The 20069-nt window shown below is 37.0% G+C and overlaps 1 protein-coding gene, 1 long non-coding RNA gene and 1 other non-coding gene across 4 annotated transcripts; 1 reads left to right on the top strand and 2 right to left on the bottom strand.

Annotated features, from left to right (window-relative positions):
* Positions 1 to 4520: 4520 nt before the first annotated feature.
* Positions 4521 to 4627, bottom strand: LOC112093244. The gene has a single exon (XR_002902964.1). It is a non-coding gene; the product is annotated as a small nucleolar RNA R71 (small nucleolar RNA).
* Positions 4628 to 5277: 650 nt separating this feature from the next.
* LOC112093240 lies at positions 5278 to 8439 on the top strand. Its single transcript, XM_024171304.1, is given in 2 exon segments — positions 5278 to 6686; positions 6780 to 8439. Coding segments are annotated over 2 exon segments (3069 nt in total).
* A 7161-nt stretch (positions 8440 to 15600) lies between these two features.
* On the bottom strand, positions 15601 to 19650 carry LOC21386209. Of its 2 annotated transcripts, none has more exons than XR_002902962.1 (3): positions 19436 to 19650; positions 17969 to 18689; positions 15601 to 15915 (listed from the first exon to the last, which is right to left on the bottom strand). It is a non-coding gene; the product is annotated as an uncharacterized LOC21386209 (long non-coding RNA). The 2 variants fall into 2 exon arrangements; XR_002902961.1 differs by lacking the exon at positions 15601 to 15915 and adding an exon at positions 16228 to 17056.
* Positions 19651 to 20069: the final 419 nt, after the last annotated feature.

Raw genomic sequence — 20069 nt, 5'->3', positions numbered from 1 at the left:
AAATAGCCATTAGGCGTTTGTTAACGTCTAATGGCTGAACCGGAGCAACGTACACGTGAAAAGATCCGGTTGGCTGAAGTTGGTTTTTATAAGACAACGGGTTGTAGGTTTTAGACTTTTCATTGTAATGACCGGTTATTACTGGTTGACGCCAACTATAGTCTTGGATGTATTGCTATTTTTAATTTTAGGTGGAGGTTGTTTTCGTAATTGTCAATTTAATAATGAAGTAAATTTAAAGAGTATGTTCATTTCACAACTCAAGTCATAACTTAAGTTATGATTTGAGTCGTATATGTGAGAAAAAACTACTGTAATTAAAAAGTTAAATTTAAATTTTTATTAAAGAAAACACTATAGCAATAAAATTTGAGTTGTGAAGTTTAAATGCCGGTTGTTACATCATTGTAACTAATTGAGACTTTTGCCAAGGTGGAATAGTGACAGGTGGAATCGCTATTAGTAACTAAAATAAATTTTTTGAGATTCATGTAAGAATCTATTTTTTAAAATGTTATAACTTATTTATAGTAATTCTGATTAAGATTATTTTTATTTCATTGTCCGTAGCATCGAGTGAACAAAATAAGATCCATATTGCGTGCGTTATTTTTCATTGAAGATACTGTATGTTTAATATGTTGTAAAATTATGTTTGTCATATTTAAAAATATCACAACTTTGTCGTAATAACTCTGATTGCAACAATTTTTCTTTCTATGTGTCATAACAATGAACAGAATCAAAACAAGATCTATATTGACTGGATTATTTTCTATGAACAATGTCAAATTCGATAGGTATGGTTCTGAATACAATATGGTGCAAAACAATATTTTTCGTATTTAAAAGTGATAGGTCTGTTGGAAATATGTAAAAAGCACTAACCACAATAGTACATAAAAGAAAGGTTCTATATGGTCAGATTATCGATGTGGTTATAGACTACTCTCGAGTGTCGAACGACTTAGTAAGTTGATTGGAGTCAATTTTTGAATTGATAGAACGCTAGAATGAGAACGTAAAGTACGAGAAAATAAATGAACGCACATATTTATAGTAGTTCACCTTCAATGTGAAGGCAACGTCCATTATAGAGTCTCAGAGTTTCACTTTGTCTTGTAAAAAGTACAATTACAATAGAGAATAAGAAAGAGAGAGAAATGAGAAGGGGATTTTGAGAAATAATCTAGAGAGAGGAGTAAATGTGCCAATGATTGTTTTCAGGTGTCGATCGCGTTGGTAATTTTATTGGAGTGAATAGATCGCTAGAACGAGAACGTAAAGTGCGAGAAAATAAATGAAGACACAAATTTATAATGGTTCATCTTTAGTGTGACGGCAACGTGCACTGAAGGATCTCGAGACTCACTGTATCTTGTAAAAAGTATAATTATAATAAGAAAGAGAGAGAAAGGAGGAGGTGATTTATTTTGGAAAGAGGAGTAAATGTGCAGAATATGCAGTAAATAAGCGATCAGAATGAGATGTCTTGAGTTGACGTGTTGTTGATAGGAGAATGGGTAGTTTTCTCTTTCTTTAGTTGACTTTTTTCTTCTTTATTTCCTTATTTGCTTCGTGGTAGCTTTCCTCTTTAATATTGATCTAATTTGTGCCTTTGATATCATATTGAGCTGGATTTGACTTCGTGGCCTACAAGGAACCTTCTTTCCTTATTTATTCATAGTTGTCCCCCATGGGTCTGTGCTTCTCTAGTTTACACTGTCTCTCACGTCGATCTCGCAGCTAGTTGATTTCAGTTAAAAATCTTCGTCAAAACGTTGTCCACGAGTACAACTGTGATCTTGGTGTTGATTTTACCCCTAACATCATACTTTTACATAACCACATCATATGCTCGTCATATCGAACTTCTCTCCTATATACTATTGTGGTTATAATTTTTCCACTTGCCATATCGACTAATCATTTTTACTTCAACTTCAGTGTAATAAGAATAACAACGTTCAGATTGAGATTAGAGAAACACAGTTTCAATTCAAATTATACAAGCAGTACCAAACCTACTAAATATGACAATGTTTAATGAATAACATCCGGTCAATATCGCTATTGATTCATATTGCAGCAATAGTAGTATGGAATGGTATGTTGATATACCTAATTTTAAGCATCAAAAGGTAAAGACACAGTTTGAATTAGAGAGAGAATCTGACTTGGAAAGCCTTGCGTTGGGTTGCACCATCTTTGGAGACGCTATCTGTGGAGTAGTGTTAGGCAAAGATAGCTTATTGGTGTGGACTTAAATCCTTGTTCTGTGCTTTCTAGGAGCTCGATCGATCTTGCAGCACTTACCAATGAGTCCCCATCGATTAGTGTTATTGTATACATTGATTTCTTCATAGTTTGCTATCGATCTTGCTACTTTAGACAGCTTTTTAACGAATAGAGAACTTCAGGGGTTATTTTTCTGTATTTTTGAGCTACGGTGATTTGAGTGATGATTAGTTGAGTTTGAGTTATAACTTAAGTTTGTGTTTAGATGTGTGATGAGTGAGTTTTACTCGCTCATTTAGTATCATTTTACACTTAATATCTAGTTGGTTTCGAGGTTTTTGTTAGTTTTTATGTGTGTTTTCGTTCTTTGTTTGAAGGATAGGTGAAAGTCTATGATTTGGAAGGTTTTGGACAAATTTCGGTGGAAAAAGACAGCAATCATAGTGCTTAGGCACCAATCTGTAGCGCCTTGGCGCTGAGTTTTACGGAATCAGCGTATTGGGCAGAATTGGTGGCGCTTTGGCGCCCATGATAGCGCCGCAGCGCCTAGAATTTTACACAACAGCGCCGCAGCACTAGAAACTCAGCGCCGCGGTCTACGACGCGAAAAAAGACGCGTTTTGAAGGCCAATCGCGAGAAAACTTACCCGTTTTGACCCTAATGCTCGGAAATATATAAATAGATGATTCCGGGGTAATTGAGGGGACTTTTAGACTGTGGAGTGACGGCTGGCTTTTGGGAGAAGATTTAAGAGAAGAAAAGGAGAATTGGGTACGGAGAAGACGAACAGCTTAAATTCGAGACGGAGACGCTTCAATTCAACTCCAAACTAGTTCTTTTCTTTCCTTTCCAATGATTACGACTTTGTTTAGGAATTTATTTTGTTTAGAGATGAACTAATTCCTTTTTCTAGGGCTACGATATAGCCGGATTATGAATGTTCAGATTCTCAATCTTATTTTTAAGTAATTAATGTTTAATCCATATATGCTGAGTATTTCAATTTATTCTTAATGCTTGTGATTGTTTGGCCAACTATTACATGATTTTGTATTTAATTTGAGACCGAGAGGTGATAATTAAATAAGCTCTTAATTGAAATACCATGAGTTGTTCATAGGATAGAGATATCTATGATGTTTGTCCAGTTCTTTTGAATTTCTTGCACTTAATGATTTTCAACACGTTTAGAAGTCTGATAGAGTTGTAGATTTTGCTTGTTGGATTAATATTATCGTTGCTTGAGAAAGAATAATAATTGCTTTAGAGAAATTACTGTCAGTATAGGATTGAATGTTAATTTTCTTGAATTATGAGAATTTGAACAAGATTAATTTTGGTGAAATGGGAAACCCTAGAGTCTTAATCTATTGAATTTTATTCCATTGTATAACGTTGTTTGATTTATTTAATCGTTTTAGTTTTACTTTACTTAATTTTATAAACTCACTTTTCAATTATTCAAATAAAATTAGGGTTAATATCATTTTGGTAATTAGTAAACAACAATCCTCGTGGGACGATATTTTTATTCACTATTATATTACTTGATTGCGATAGCGTATACTTGCGTTACGATTTTTCACAACAAGTTTTTGGCGCCGTTGCCGGGGATTGTTTTGTTTTTATTAATATCGATACCAAATAACCCTAGTTTTACTTTGAATTTTATCTTGTTATTTATTTTATTGTTCTTGTTTTGTGCTCTGCAGGAATTTACTCTACGTGCATGCGAAAGTTTGGGAGCATTATTCTACTTCCTTTTTATTCAAAAATTGAGCGTACTTGTCGAAGAAATAGAAAAGAAAAGAGAGAAACTGTCATTCAGTCGGAAGAAACTATGGCTGATCCTGAAAGGGCAATAAATGAGAACAACAACAACAACATACCACTGAACAATCCACCGGTGGTCAATCAGCCAATGGCTTTGCGAGATTATGCATTGCCACCATCTGGCGTTCAATCAGTGATAAGGAGGCTGGCTATTCAGGTGAATAATTTTGAATTAAAGCCGGTAATGTTGCAGATGATTCAAGCGATCCAATTTAATGGGTTGCCGAATGAAGATCCTAATGCTCACATCACAAATTTTCTGGAGATTTGCGATACTATCAAATACAATGGAGTCAATGATGAAGCTCTTCGCCTTCGTTTGTTTCCTTTCTCTATGAGAGATAAAGCAAAAAATTGATTGAACTCACTGCCGCCAAATTTGATTACTAGTTGGGAAGACTTAGTTCAGAAGTTCCTTTCTAAGTTTTTCCCACCAGCTAAAACAGCGAAGATGCGGATCGAGATCAAGAATTTTGCTCAATATAAAGGTGAAACTCTATATGAAGCATGGGAGGGATACAAGGAGTTACTGAGAAGATGTCCTCATCATAGTCTACCTAAATGAATGCAAGTCCATAATTTTTATAATGGATTAAGTGGCACTACAAGAACTCTAATTGATGCATCTGCAGGAGGAGCGTTAATGAAGAAAACTGAAGATGAGGCATATGAGTTGCTAGAAGATATGGCAACCAATAATTACCAGTGGCCTAGTGAAAGAAGCATACCAAAGAAGACAGCCGGACTACATGAAGTTGATGCCATCACTAATTTAACTGCCCAAATCGCTTATCTGTCCAAACAATTACAAAGTACTCAATTGACAACCAATGCCATCCAAACATCTTCTCCAGTGTGTGAGTTTTGCAACGGATCTCACCAAAGTTTTGAGTGTCAAGCGGACAACCCATTTGCACAGGCACAAATGGAGCAGGCTCAATACGTGGGGAATTACACTAAGCAGCAGAACAATCCGTACTCTAACAGGTTTAATCAAGGATGGCGTAATCCCAAACTTGTCTTGGAGAAACAATAAAAATGTATTGCAGCCCGAACAGAGCAACTTGCCACAAGAGAAGAAGGTGAATCTGGAAGAGACAATGGCTTAATTGGCTACCTCTCACACGTAATTCATGAATGAAACTAGGAAAAATTTCCAGAATCAATCAGCTCAAATCAGAAGTTTAGAGGTACAAATGAGTCAAATGGCTAACATGTTTTCTGAGAGGCAACAGGAAAATTTGCCTAACACTTCTGAAGTGAATCCAAAAAGAGATGGAAAGGAGTATTGCAAAGCAGTTACCTTGAGAAGTGGTAAAGAATTAGAAGCTCCGGTGAGAATTGAAAAGCTTGAGAAAGATAAGCAGAGGGTGTTGTCTCAAACACAAGAGGCTACAAAAAAGGATATTGAAGTTAAGGTAGAAACTCAAGCACTAACTCCTCAAGAACCATCTCTCAGAATTCCTTTTCCTCAACGCCTGAAGAAAAGCAAACTAGATCAACAGTTTGCTAAATTCATCAATGTATTCAAGAAATTTCACATCAATATCCCATTCACTAAAGCTCTAGAACAAATGCCGAGTTATGTGAAGTTTATGAAAGACATCTTGTCAAACAAGAGGAAACTAGAGGACTATGAAACAGTTGCACTTACTGAAGAGTGCAGTGCCATATTACAAAGGAAGTTGCCCCAGAAGCTTAAAGATCCAGGGAGTTTCACCATCCCTTGTTCAGTTAGGAATGTTGTGTTCGAGAAGGCATTATGTGACTTAGGTGTAAGCATCAACTTAATGCCTTTATCTATCTTTCAAAAGTTGGGTTTAGGTGAAGCAAGACCTACCACAGTGACACCACAATTGGCAGATCGCTCTATTAAGCACCCTAGAGGAGTAATTGAGGATGTGCTCGTTAAAGTTGACAAGTTTATCTTCCCTGCAGAGTTCATAGTTCTTGACATGGAGGAAGATAAAGAAATACCTATCATACTTGGAAAATCATTTCTAGCGACAGGAAGAGCACTTATCGATGTTCAAAAGGGTGAACTGCACCTTCAGGTACAAGAAGAATACTTAATTTTTAATGTCTTCAATACTATAAAATACCCAGAAGCAAGTGATAGTTACTTTCGGATTGATGAAATGGAAGCTATAGTGTCTAACCATGTGGGTCAATCAGATCCCTTGGAGACTAGCTTATTGCAAAATGATTCTTCAATCATGAAGGATGAGGAGGTGATAGAGTATTTACGGTGGATGGATTCCTTTGAGCCAAATAAAAGGAAATACTTTGAAACTCTGGGACAAAGCTCCTCACGTCCCATGCCATCAATTGAAAAGCCGCCGAATCTCGAACTAAAACCATTACCGGCACATTTTCGTTATGCATATCTTGGTGAATCATCAACTTTACCGGTAATCATTTCCTCTGTACTCTCTCTTGAAGAAGAAGATAAGTTATTAAGAGTGCTGAGAGACCACAAGTCTGCAATTGGGTGGTCTTTGGCAGATATTAAGGGAATTCGCCCATCTATGTGTATGCATCGTATTCTGTTGGAAGACAACATCAAACTATCAGTGGAAGCACAACGAAGACTTAATCCAACCATGAAAGAGGTGGTGCGAAAAGAAGTGTTAAAATGGTTAGATGCGGGAGTGATTTACCCAATCTCAGACAGCTCATGGGTGAGTCCAGTGCAAGTAGTGCCTAAAAAAGGAGGAATGACGGTAGTGAAGAATGAAAATAACGACCTTATCCCTACAAGAACTGTTATAGGATGGAGAATATGCATTGATTACAGGAAGTTAAGTAAAGCCACACGAAAAGATCATTTTCCTTTACCTTTTATTGATCAGATGCTAGATCGGTTAGCGGGCCATGAGTACTACTGTTTTCTAGATGGCTATTCCAGATACAATCAAATAGCCATAGCACCAGAGGACCAAGAGAAGACTACATTTACATGTCCTTATGGCACTTTTGCTTTTCGAAGAATGCCGTTTGGATTATGCAACGCTCCTAGCACTTTTCAAAGGTGTATGATGGTTATTTTCTCAGACATGGTGGAGCGGATAATTGAGGTATTTATGGATGACTTTTCTGTCATTGGAAATTCATCTGATGATTGCCTTGACAATCTTAAACAGGTGCTAATCCGATGTGAATAAACTAACTTAGTTTTAAATTGGGAGAAATGTCATTTTATGGTGCGTGAAGGCATAGTTTTGGGCCACCGGATTTCTTCCAAAGGCATTGAGGTTGATCGAGCTAAGATCGAGACAATAGAAAAGTTACTACCACCAACATTAGTAAAAGGGATAAGGAGTTTTTTGGGTCACGCGGGCTTCTACAGAAGATTTATCAATAACTTTTCTAAGATCTCCAAGCCACTCTCAAGTCTTCTGGTGCAAGGCACTTCTTTTGTTTTCAGTGAAGAGTGTCAACGGGTATTCTATAATCTCAAAGAGAAACTTGTGTCTGCACCAATTATTGTAACTCCAGATTGGGAGTTGCCATTTGAATTGATGTGCGATGCGAGTGATTATGCGGTAGGGGCTGTTCTTGGGCAACGCAAGAATAAGGTGTTTCATGCTATCTACTACGCCAGTCGCACTCTCAATGATGCCCAACTTAATTATGCAACCACAGAGAAGGAGTTATTGGCAATTGTGTTCGCCTTTGACAAGTTTCAGCCTTATTTAATCAGCAATAAGGTAATTGTTTTCACAGATCATTCTGCAATTAAGTACCTTATGACCAAGAAGGATGCTAAACCGAGACTCATCCGTTGGGTGCTGTTATTACAAGAATTTGACTTGGAGATAAGAGATAAGAAAGGAATAGAAAATCTCGTGGCGGATCACCTCTCTAGACTTGAATTACCGAAGGAAGAAGAAGTGAAAAAGCCTCCAATTGATGATAAATTTCCTGATGAGCAACTATTCACTATTTACTCTGCAAAGCTGCTTCCTTGGTATGCCGATATTGTGAACTACCTTGCAGCCAAAATTGTACCTTCGGAGTTTTCTTATCAACAAAAGAAGAAGTTTTTCTCCAATGTCAAGCATTATTATTGGGAGGAACTGGTGCTTTATAAACATTGCGCATATCAAATTATTCAGATATGTGTCCCGGAAGAAGAGATGGAGGATATCCTAAGGCATTGCCATACACTTGAGTGTAGAGGCCATTTTAGGGGAAATCAAACTGCCGCTAAAGTTCTCCAATCGGGATTCTATTGGCCAAGCTTGTTCAAGGATGCTTATGCTTTCGTGACGGCGTGTGATAGATGCCAAAGAATGGGGAATATTTCTAGGAGGAATGAAATGTCACTGCAAACTATTCTAGAAGTGGAGTTATTCGACGTATGAAGAATTGACTTTATGGGCCTGTTTCCTTCATCTTATAACAACAAGTATATCCTTTTAGCAGTGGATTATGTTTCCAAATGGGTGGAGGCATTGGCAACTCCAACAAATGATGGCAAAGTGGTGCTAAATTTTCTCCGGAAAAATATTTTCACTCGATTCGGGACTCCAAGAGCTGTAATTAGTGATGAGGGATCTCACTTCTGCAACAAACTATTTGAAGCTCTACTGGCAAAATATGGAGTCAAACATCGAACTGCGCTAGCATATCACCCTCAAACGAATGGCCAAGCCGAGATATCAAATAGAGAGGTGAAGCTAATTCTAGAGAAGACTGTTCAAAGATCCAGGAAGGATTGGGCAAGGAAGCTTGATGACGCACTCTGGGCTTATCAGACGGCATTCAAAACGCCAATAGGGATGTCTCCCTATAGGTTAGTTTATGGAAAAGCATGTCACCTTCCAGTCAAATTGGAGCATCAAGCATATTAGGCCATGAAGCAGTTGAATCTGGACATGCAAGCGGCTAGTAAAAAGAGACTTCTGCAGATTAACGAGATGGAGGAGTTCCGAAATGATGCATATGAGAATGCCAAGATTTACAAGGAGCGAACAAAGGCTTAGCATGACAAGCACATTTCAAGAAGAGAGTTCAAGCCGGGCCAACAAGTGTTGCTATATAATTCAAGCCTGCACTTATTTCCAGGAAAGCTTAAGTCCAAATGGTCAGGGCCATTTACAGTGATGAGAGTATTTCCTTATGGAGCAGTTGAAGTCACTCATGATGCAAAGGGAACGTTCAAGGTCAACGGACAACGTTTGAAGCAATATATTAATTGTGGCTTTGATCAAAAGAAGACCATCATTCTCCTGAACTCACCATGAGAAGCAAGACGTCGGGCTGATGACATTAAACCAAGCGCTTCTCGGGAACCCGAGCCTTCTAACATCTTTTATTTATTATTATTATTATTAGATTATTTTTAGTTTACTTATTGTGTTTTAAATTGATTGATAGGTTAATAAACAAGTTTGGGGGTTGCTCTAAGGATTTACAATTGAAATGAAGCTCAAGAAGGCATGAAAGCACGAATTTGGCAGCAGCAATGGCGTTTTGGCACCCATCTGAGCACTTTGGCGCTCAAAATAGAGTGTTTCAAGTAAAAGTGACAGAGCACGTAGCGCCTTGGCGCTACATTTGAGTGCCTTGTGCTACCCCCAAAAAAAATGACAATCAGCAAAAGACAGCACCAGTTCGGGATGGCAAACATAGAACATGCCCAAACACTCATTCTTCTTCATAGCTATTCCAAAAACTCAGGCCAAAACACACACCACCGTCCCCAAACTCCACCCTCACTCTGAAATTTCTTGCCAACATTCTCAAATCCGCCTCTAGCTGATCTCCCTTTGATCCATTCTCATTGAATCCAAGAACTTCACGAGCTAGGACAAGCACAAACCGTAGGGTCTTGAATGCCGGGGTGGTCCTCCATCCGACGAAAGGTCAGTTTTGATTCCCTGTGTTGTTTTGAGAATTACTTGCTGAATTGATATGGAATGAGAGGATTATCTGAGAGTATTGAAAAATTTGGGGGGAGTGAGATGTTTTAGCATAAGAAACGTGAGATTTGCTATCCTGCATGCTAGGTGTTTGTCACAAGTCCTGAGAGGACGTTTTTAGTGTTTTTTTTTTTTTTGGTGTTGCTTCGAAAAAGGGACATTAGTTTAGACGTGGTTCTTAGTTGGCATACACGTTACCCAATTTTCATCGCTTCCAAGCATCTACGCACTTCAACTCCGGAAGCTTCATCTTCGAAGAAGGAAAAATTCGACAAAGTCAAATTTATAAGCTTTAAAGCATCATAGAGGTATAAGTAATCCGTGGTAAAAAAAAAATTGTGTTCCAGAAAGAGGGATTAACTGCCCCGGTACGCTTATGAATGAGCACATCGAGGGCCGAAATTGGCAAGAATTTGTAAAGCAACCAAAGGCAGCACTAGTTCCAGTGGTTCGAGAATTCTATGCCAATGCCAAGAAACATAAAAACAAGAGAGTATATGTTCGCGGTAAATGAGTGTCCTTCGATAGTACGACTATCAACAGGTATTATAAACTGCCCGATATAGAGGATGATGAGTACACTCAATATCGACAGGAACCTGACACGGAAGAGATTATTCGGTACTTGACAAGCTCTCGTGTAAGCTGGAAGACATCTACCACAGATGTTATTAACTTCTCTTCATCCGGGCTAGCCCATGAGGCAAAGGCATGGCATTATTTCATATCTGCCAAATTGCTTCCGAGCAATAATATTTCTGAGGTGAAAAAGGAGCGTACGATTTTAAATTGTGCTATTTTCTTGGACTTTAGCATAGATGTGGGGAAGATCATTGAGAAGTCCATTCTTGATACGATCCAAGGGAAAACGACAGGGGGACTTGGACATCTATCATTGACTTATGATTTGTGTTACCAAGTCAGAATTCCAACGACCTCAGATGAAGAAATTCAGCACCCAAAGGCGGTCATAACTCGGAAGAAAATGGAGAGCTACAAGTCTAATGAGCAAAGGCCCACTATAGCTCCAACCTCACCACTACCGGGCCCTAGTTCTTCTGGACAACCGAATAATTCCTCAACGGAGCTGAATGAGCTGAGGCATTGCGTAGACCAATTGCAACTTATGGCGCACGAATAACAACAGTGGCAGGAGAGAGTTGATCAACATTTGGGCCAAATTCAATATAATCAAGATCAAATTGCTGCAAGACAATATGTGCAGTTTGATTACCTGGCACAGTTCACTACAAGTTTGAGGGAAATGTTTTCCAATTGTGCACTTAACTCTGGACCTGATGGAATTGTCTTTCCTCAACCTCCAACTTTGCCGCCATACACTCCAGCCAGACGCCACCATCCTACCCCCGCACGTTCTACAACTCCTCCTGATGACAATGAAGACAATGATTGACAACTCCTCAGGGAAGTCCTTTAACTCTCTTGTTTTATTTTTCCATTGAGGACAATGTCAGTTTCAAGTTTGGGGGAGTTAACTATCTCATTTTATGTTGTTTAATTCAATTTATAAAAAAAAAAAAAAAATTGAGCTTTGGTTCGGGTTGTTTCACCCCAGCCGATAATGAGACAACGATTGAACTTAACTATGGCTTCTAGGAGACAATGAATAATTTGATTGTTTGTGTGCTTGACTTGTTTGTTGGTTTTACTCTACTTATGATTTCCTTGCATTGTTGAGCACATAATTAAGAGCACTTAGTCATGTTGTGAACTTAGAGAAAGTTTATGTGATTTTCATGTTTCTGAGGATCTCACCGGACTCTAGAACTTGTTTGATTATTACTCGAGGCAAAATCCCAGGCAATTTATTACTAAGGAAATGATTTAGGCAATTTTTAGATCGTTTGAGCCATTTGATCTTACCCTGTTATAATAATATCCCTAGTCACCGCTTTGAGCCTGATTAAACTCTTCTTTGTCATCCACATTATAAGCTTAGCATTTAAATAAACCCTATCATTCACCCTTTCCCTTGAGCTTGTTGATTATTCTAGGATGCACGTTGAGTTGTGTTTAGAATTGAGAGGTGTATTGATATTGTCTATAATTTGTTTGATGTCTCCAAATGAAATTATGTATTTTTCGTATTAATTAAAAAAAATGAAAAAAAAAAGAGAATGAAATAAAGAGTGGAGACAAGAATGTTGTTGGCAAATGGCGGTTGTATTTGGGATATTGAGTTAGAAGTTCTACAAGAGGATCCTAGAGTAATTGATGAGTTTAGGAAATTTAGAGCCTTATTGATATCCTTTTATCCTACCTTAACCCATAGCCATTCAATTCAAGCTTAATGAAGTCCTATTGATCCTTGGTAGTTTATTGACCGACATTAGTGGAGAGTGATAAGAAAAGCAAGCCTATGGAGTTTCAAAAAAATCAGAGATCTACCTTGATTCACTTAATTGCATAAACTCATCCGAGTTGCATGTGGGTATGTGTAATTGATAATTCACACACACACATAAGGAGTCGTAGGTAGGGGTGAGATTAGCATTCGAGTTGAAATTCTAAACTTTTAAAAAGTTTAAAGTCTTTCTTGAGCTGTAACTTATGTGAGATCTCTGAGGCACTTTTGTGAAACAACGCCGAATCAATACTCAAGTAAAGTTTCATTTATTTATGTTTCGTATTACTCGTGTTTTTATTTCTTTTCGTTTTCTTTCTTTGATTTTTGTTTTGCTCGAGGACTAGCAAAATATTAAGTTTGGGGGTATTTGATGAGTGAGTTTTACTCGCTCATTTAGTATCGTTTTACACTTAATATCTAGTTGGTTTCGAGGTTTTTGTTAGTTTTTATGTGTGCTTTCGTTCTTTGTTTGAAGGATAGGTGAAAGTCTATGATTTGGAAGGTTTTGGACAAATTTTGATGGAAAAAGACAGCAATCATAGCGCTTAGGCGCCAATCTGTAATGCCTTGGCGCTGAGTTTTACGGAATCAGCGCATTGGGTAGAATTGGTGGCGCTTTGGCGCCAGTTTGTAGCACCACGGCGCTGAAATCCGACGGAATTAGTGCATTGGGCAGAATGGGCAGCGCTTTGGCGCCCATGACAGCACCGCAGCACCCAAGATTTTACACAACAGCGCCGCAGCGCTAGAAACTCAACGCCGCGGCACTACGACGCGATAAAAGACGCGTTTTGAAGGCTAATCGCGAGAAAACTTATCCGTTTTGACCCTAATGCTCAGAAACATATAAATAAATGATTCTAGGGCAATTGAGGGGACTTTTGGACTGTGGAGTGATGGCTGGCTTTTGGGAGAAGATTTAAGAGAAGAAAAGGAGAATTGAGTACGGAGAAGACGAACGGCTCAAATCCGGAGACGAAGACACTTCAATTCAACTCCAAACTAGTTCTTTTCTTTCCTTTCCAATGATTACGACTTTGTTTAGGAATTTATTTTGTTTAGAGATGAACTAATTCCTTTTTCTAGGGCTACGATGTAGCCGGATTATTAATGTTCAGATTCTCAATCTTATTTTTAAGTAATTGATGTTTAATCCATATATGATGAGTATTTCAATTTATTCTTAATGCTTGTGATTGTTTGGCCAACTATTACATGATTTTGTATTTAATTTGAGACCGAGAGATGATAATTAAATAAGCTCTTAATTGAAATACCATGAGTTGTTCATAGGATAGAGATATCTATGATGCTTGTGCAGTTCTTATGAATTTCTTGCACTTAATGATTTTCAACACGTTTAGAAGTCTGACAGAGATGTAGATTTTGCTTGTTGGATTAATATTATCGTTGCTTGAGAAAGAATAATAATTGCTTTAGAGAAATTGCTGTCAGTATAGGATTGAATGTTAATTTCCTTGAATTATGGGAATTTGAACATGATTAATTTTGGTGAAATCGGAAACCCTAGAGTCTTAATCTATTGAATTTTATTCCATTGTTTAGCGTTGTTTGATTTATTTAATCGTTTTGATTTTACTTTACTTAATTTTATAAACTCACTTTTCAATTATTCAAATAAAATTAGGGTTAATATAATTTCGGTAATTAGTAAACAACAATCCTCGTGGGACAATATTCTTATTCACTATTATATTACTTGATTGCGATAGCGTATACTTGCGTTACGAGTTTGTAATTCGAGTTGAGATGTGATTTTGTGTGAGAGCTTTTTACTGTAGCAAAAAAGTTAGATGTGACTGTTTCTGAGAGCTTTTTATTGTAGCAAAACTCGAATTCTAAACTCGAATCGGCGAAATGAACGGGACTTGAGTTCAGTTTGAGTTATAACTTAAGTTTGTGTTTGGATGTGCACATTTGAGTTATGATTTGAATTGAAAATCTTTTTGAGTTTGTGTTTATGTGGGTCAAAACTTAAATTTGTATTTAGATAGTATTTTAATAAAAACTCAATAGTGATGAAAAATTTTAATAGAGTTTATGGGTGGGATTTTATTCGTCTTTTCGTTGTGAATGCATAAAAAAAAATCATCTCAATCAGAATTAAAACGAAAAAGTTACGACATTTTTAATAATAGAATAAATATTGTTCATCAATTTGAGTTCGAATTTCTGAACTCGAGTTGAAGGAAAATTTTAAACTCGAGTTTAACCTCAAACTCGAGTTCAAATTCAAGTTCAAACTCAAATTTTATAAAAGAACACGAACTTAAATAAAATTGTAACTCGAGTTTAAATTTTTTTTTAGTTTCGTTGAAAAAGAACTATAGCATTCTCCATTTTATTCGTACAATAACTTTGAGTCCGATTGCTATAATTAGAGGTACAATGTCGGCTTGTTTGTATTTTGAAATATTGCTGACATGACCCTCTTGTAAGATATTGTTCCTCCAGCGATATACAGTTTTGCTTGTAAGATATTGTTCCTCCACCGATATACAGTTCTTCAAAATTTTGGTGTCCAACGGTGTTGGTGTTGCCGAGGAATTAAGCAGACTCAACGGTGTTGGTTTAGTTAGGTAGTGTAGTGAATTTTAAAAAAATTACTTTTATTTGTATTAAAAAAAATAGTTGTTATAAAAAGTAATTAAGTGTTAATAAATTATAATTATACTAACTATATTAGTTTCAAAATCAATGTAATAACGTTTGGTAAATTATGAGGTTGAAATGCTATGGGTAGTTAAAATAACTAAAATATACATTATATGAAACTTATATATATAATTATTTTTGATATTTAGAAATACTTGTTTAACTTAAAAAAAAAAAAAAACATAATGCTATGATCATGAGTTTTCTAATAATAAATTTACGATAATTAATTCTTTTTATTTTCATTTCTTCATTCATAATATAGTTACAACAAAAAAAAAAAACATTTGTGAGTAATCAACATAAACAACAAAAATGTACATTCTATGTTCAAAAACTGGTAGAGATATGAAAAACTTAAATCGTGTTCATTAAACTTGCCGCAATTTAATCTCGTACTTCATCCATTTTCAGTGATAGTAAATGTTAATTTTCTTCTACATTGTCCTCTGGTTAATTCTCATCATAAACAAAAACATCTGAATTATCTTCGACCCTTTGAAAATGTTGATCACGCTTATTATGCTTTCTAATGTAGTTATGGAGCGTCATTGTTGTAATAACTATTTTCTCTTGCTTCGTAAATGAATAATTAAGCATGTCTCAATATTTTTCATTTTTCTTCCAAACACTAAAAGCAGATTCAATGACACTTCGAAAAGAAAAATGTACTTGGTTGAATACTTCTTTCGAAAATCCTACCAAGCAGTCACGGCTCTTGATCATCAAGGATGCATTCCTCAGCTCAAATAAAATAGTGTAGAACCATTTTCCATGAGTTGTTTCAACCATGGTAAACCAACATACAAATGTTCACAAGCAGCTTTTACCAAACTGTTGCATTGGTGTTAAAAACTGAAGTTCATCAACAACTGAAATCAGAAAAGAAATTAGAGTCAAACGTTTACAAGTCACTCAAGCAATGGACAATATCACAAAAACAAATTAGAGTCAAACGTTTACAACTGAAATCATTGATGTTATAAACCGTAGTTAATCAATAACTAAAATCAGGAAAGAAATTAGAGTCAAATGTTTACAAGTCCCTCAAGCATGAGTCCCAACTCGATACATGCACAAACAAACTGCAATGCAGGAACATCTAACTCAATCACAGTAATGAGTCCAACTCCGTATATCCTTTGAAGATGCTTCATACTGATAAGAGCTTAACCATACTTGGGGACAAAATCTAGATAGGGGCAAATGGAAAGAATCGAGAGAAGAAAAGAAAGAATCAATTGAAGAATTTTATTAGCAACATGACATGTACACCAGCCCGCAGATCTTTGAGGGTCTGCTACCTCCCATTTCTTGGAACGTTTCCAAGATTTGTACAATTCCCTGATTATTCCCGATCCCCCTTTCTATTCCTCACCCCTCCCCTTTTATACATTCCTCACACATTCCCCTCTCACCAGCGTTCTAAGTAAGTAAACTACTAATACTACAAGTTCCCACTGTAAGCTGAAAACAACTTCATCCCGACCAGACCTCGCCCCTTCCTAAGCCTTTATTCCTCCTAATGTACACTTGCCTGAGTAAAGACTTATCAATTACCTCCCATGATCTTCTCCAATAGCTGTCTAAAGTGCCTACCAGGAAACTTCTGCCAAATATGTGCCCTGGAGGCATCACAGGCATGATGTAGGAACCGCAAAAACTCTCCAATGGAGCTACATTTTCCGCCTCTTTTGACATGGATAGGCTCCACGACTACATCAGTTGTTTTTCCAAGTTGGATGGCTTTTCTTGCCTCGTCAATAACTCCATCTTCTGCCAATCTCACTCTATCTTCACCACCCCTTGCATTCAAAGCACCAAGAGCTCTTCTTTTTCTTGCTCCAAATAGGTGTGTAAAAGACACAAAATGAACCAGTCTCTCATCACGGGACAACCTCTAGAATTCCAAAGCAAAATCTATAGCACTATCATTAGCTAGCCACAAGAAAGGGTATATATGAACACCTTCTTAGTAAAAGACAAGGAGACAACACGGTCTGCAAAACGCCTCTGCACAGGCCACAGAATAAGAAAATCAAAATGTAATCAAATGCATGTAATGAACATAGCCATTCATCTCATTCATCCCTACAGAGCATAATATCAACAAAATAATAATAATCTAATGCCTCTCATCTAAATTAGCTCTGAACAAGACATAAAAAGAAGCCATGTGCTCACTAGACTCTAGTCTTGAAACCAAACCTTAATAGGTTCAAAAAAAAAATCCAAAATCTGCAGTCACTACCACAATACAAGTGTACGATAGATTGATCACTAGAATAATGAGCATCATCAAGCAGAAACCATGATTAATCATAAAGATGATTGCATGCAATCTAGTTTTAAATTAAAGATTCCCAGGGGGTAAGACTATCAATGAAAACCATAAGATTAGCCCACTATCACGGACCTTTTCTTCTCATAAGGTAACCGTGCGGCGTTAGCACTCCCGAGCTATGCTAACAAGCCTAACTTCACGCAAATACAAGGCTAATAAAGTGAAAGTAAAGAAACAAGAATAAAAACACTCGAGAAAAGGAGAAAAATGAAAAGCGCTTCACTAAGTATGGTAAACCTTTGCAATAGCTTTCACTCCAATATTTTTGGTTGGCTCTCACAAATAAAGGGACCACCCCTATTTATAGGCCAAGGAGACTCTCCCCTGAATATTCTAGAATGCTATGGAATACCACCTATCCTAGAACTTTCTAGAGAATGCTTACAAAGTGTGGACACTCTATAAGTTTCTAGAGTCTTCTACAAAGGACTACTCTATAAAACCATTCACAAGGTTTTAAAGAACTCTAAGGTTCTCCCAAAGACTAGACTCCTCTGGAATTTTTTAGAACAATCCATATGGTAGACAATTATAGAGTGACTTGCACACAAAATAGGAGAAGACAATGAAAGTAAACTAACCTGAATGGCGAATGATCTTGAATATTCGAACTCTAAATCCTTTAGAGGAGTGCAGATCATTTATGGCTTTATTCACAGAGCCACCGACTTCTAAATCCAAACGCAGACGGTTCTCTAAGCCCGTCAGCATATCCACGTAAAATCTGTCAGATTTAGAGTGGAAAAACATAGAACCATATCCAACAGCCAAGTCTTCAGCAAATGCCTCGGAACTCTGCAACAATTCATCATACTGATAAGCCCCCAATTCGGTTTACATATGCCAGGCGTGCCAAGCAGGTGCGCTAAGTGCAGGGTGATGTGTCAGTGGGCTGGGCTTAGTGTCACTGGGCTGGGTTTACACATGTTATGGGTGTTTTCTGTACAGGGGTATTAGTGTTTTTCTGTTATGGTTAATAAATGAGGGGTGAGGGTGGTGGTGTGGGACAAGTCGTTTTTGGGTTAAGTGACAAAAAGGGGAGAGAGCTGGACCTCTCGAACATCCATGCGAGTTGTATCGGTACTTGAGAAAAATCGGTATCAATACAAACTGTTACACTCTATTTTTCTCTTGATTTCTCATTGTTTACTGTTTGTTTTCATTCGACTTAGCTTGATCTTACCACATACCTACTGCACCTTAACTGCAAAATACAGGCTCGCCTACCAAAACCATTGAAGCCTCGATCCTTGGTTGGCTGAATTAAGTGGGTTTTCAATGACATGATCAAGCACATCTTCACTACACATAACGGCAGCGAGATTTAGGTAAAAATATAAAAAACAATACCATTCACAGGATTCATAATCAACTACCCAATTAGAAACGAAAGTCTGCAATAACCAAGAAACAAATTGGAAAAAAAAATGATATTAACAGAAAAACAATCAAACGTAATCAACAATGTTAATCCAAAAAGAATAAGAATTAAGAGGAACATTAGCAAAATATTATTGAAAGGCACAATGCTAACCCAAAAGCTAACTAACATATAAAAGGCAATACCATTTACAGAATTGATAATTAGTTACCCAATCATAAATGAAACAATGCAAACCAAGAAAAAATTGGACGCATTAGTGTAGTTTAATGCTAACAATCACTATCAAATGGAACAATGCTAATTCAGAAACTAATCAACAGAATAATGCTCACAAATACCAATCAATCAAGCCTATCAAGAAACCTAACATAGAGAAATCAAGAAATCTAACACAGAGATGACTAAGAAATCAAGTTCAATCGAAGATACGGAACGAAGAACCTGAACAAATTCTGGATCAATTTTTTAAAGATAACCAACCTAGGACACTGGAACAAACATTAACCCACATGCCCTTACAGTAACACAAGTTGATAGAATCGAATAAAGAAAAAATACACTTCCAATGAAAACAGAACCAAAATGGAGAGAAACGAAGCCAGTCAAAAAATTTTCGTCAAAACATAACCAAATCAGTTTAAATGAAGATCAATCGAGTACTTACAGAGGTGATAGTCTTGATCTGATGAGCTCCGACCGGCGACCCACAATCGCACGATGATATGAGAAAACCCTAACCACCACAGCCCTGTCTGACCGAGAGATCGGAGAGAGAGTCTGCCAAAACTTCAATCGCAGGAGGATATTAAAACCCTGAAGAGCATAGAGGAAGACCGGGAGAACAGAGAGAGAAGAGAGAGAAACGGGGAAAGAGAGAGCACGAAGAGAGAGCAGACTTGAAGGGGGACGAGAGAGCTCGAAAGAGGAGAGAAGAGCGAGCATAAGATGGCTAAATGGTCTGGGATTTTTTTCATTCAACGGGGTAATATGGGGAATAGTGAAAGTTTCATATTGCAGCACTAGTAGTTTGGATTGGTACGTCGATACACTTTTGCCTTCTTCATTTCACTAATTTGAGTTTTTAATTTTAGTTTTATTATAGTCAAAAGTTCTCACAAAAAATCACTTCTAATTTTTTTTACTACAATAAAAAATTCTCATATAAAATCATATCTTAATTCAAATTAAAACTTAAAATCTGCGAACTGAACGAGGTGTTGATTTTCTCACATATCTCAATTGCGCCAAGAGTAGGAGCGTCAATCTCTACTCGGAAGAGGTATCTATGGGAGCTCAAT

Source organism: Morus notabilis, unplaced genomic scaffold (assembly GCF_000414095.1).
Source record: "Morus notabilis unplaced genomic scaffold, ASM41409v2 Scaffold1230, whole genome shotgun sequence".
Taxonomy (NCBI): domain Eukaryota; kingdom Viridiplantae; phylum Streptophyta; class Magnoliopsida; order Rosales; family Moraceae; genus Morus; species Morus notabilis.
This window is presented reverse-complemented; position numbering and strand designations above follow the sequence as displayed.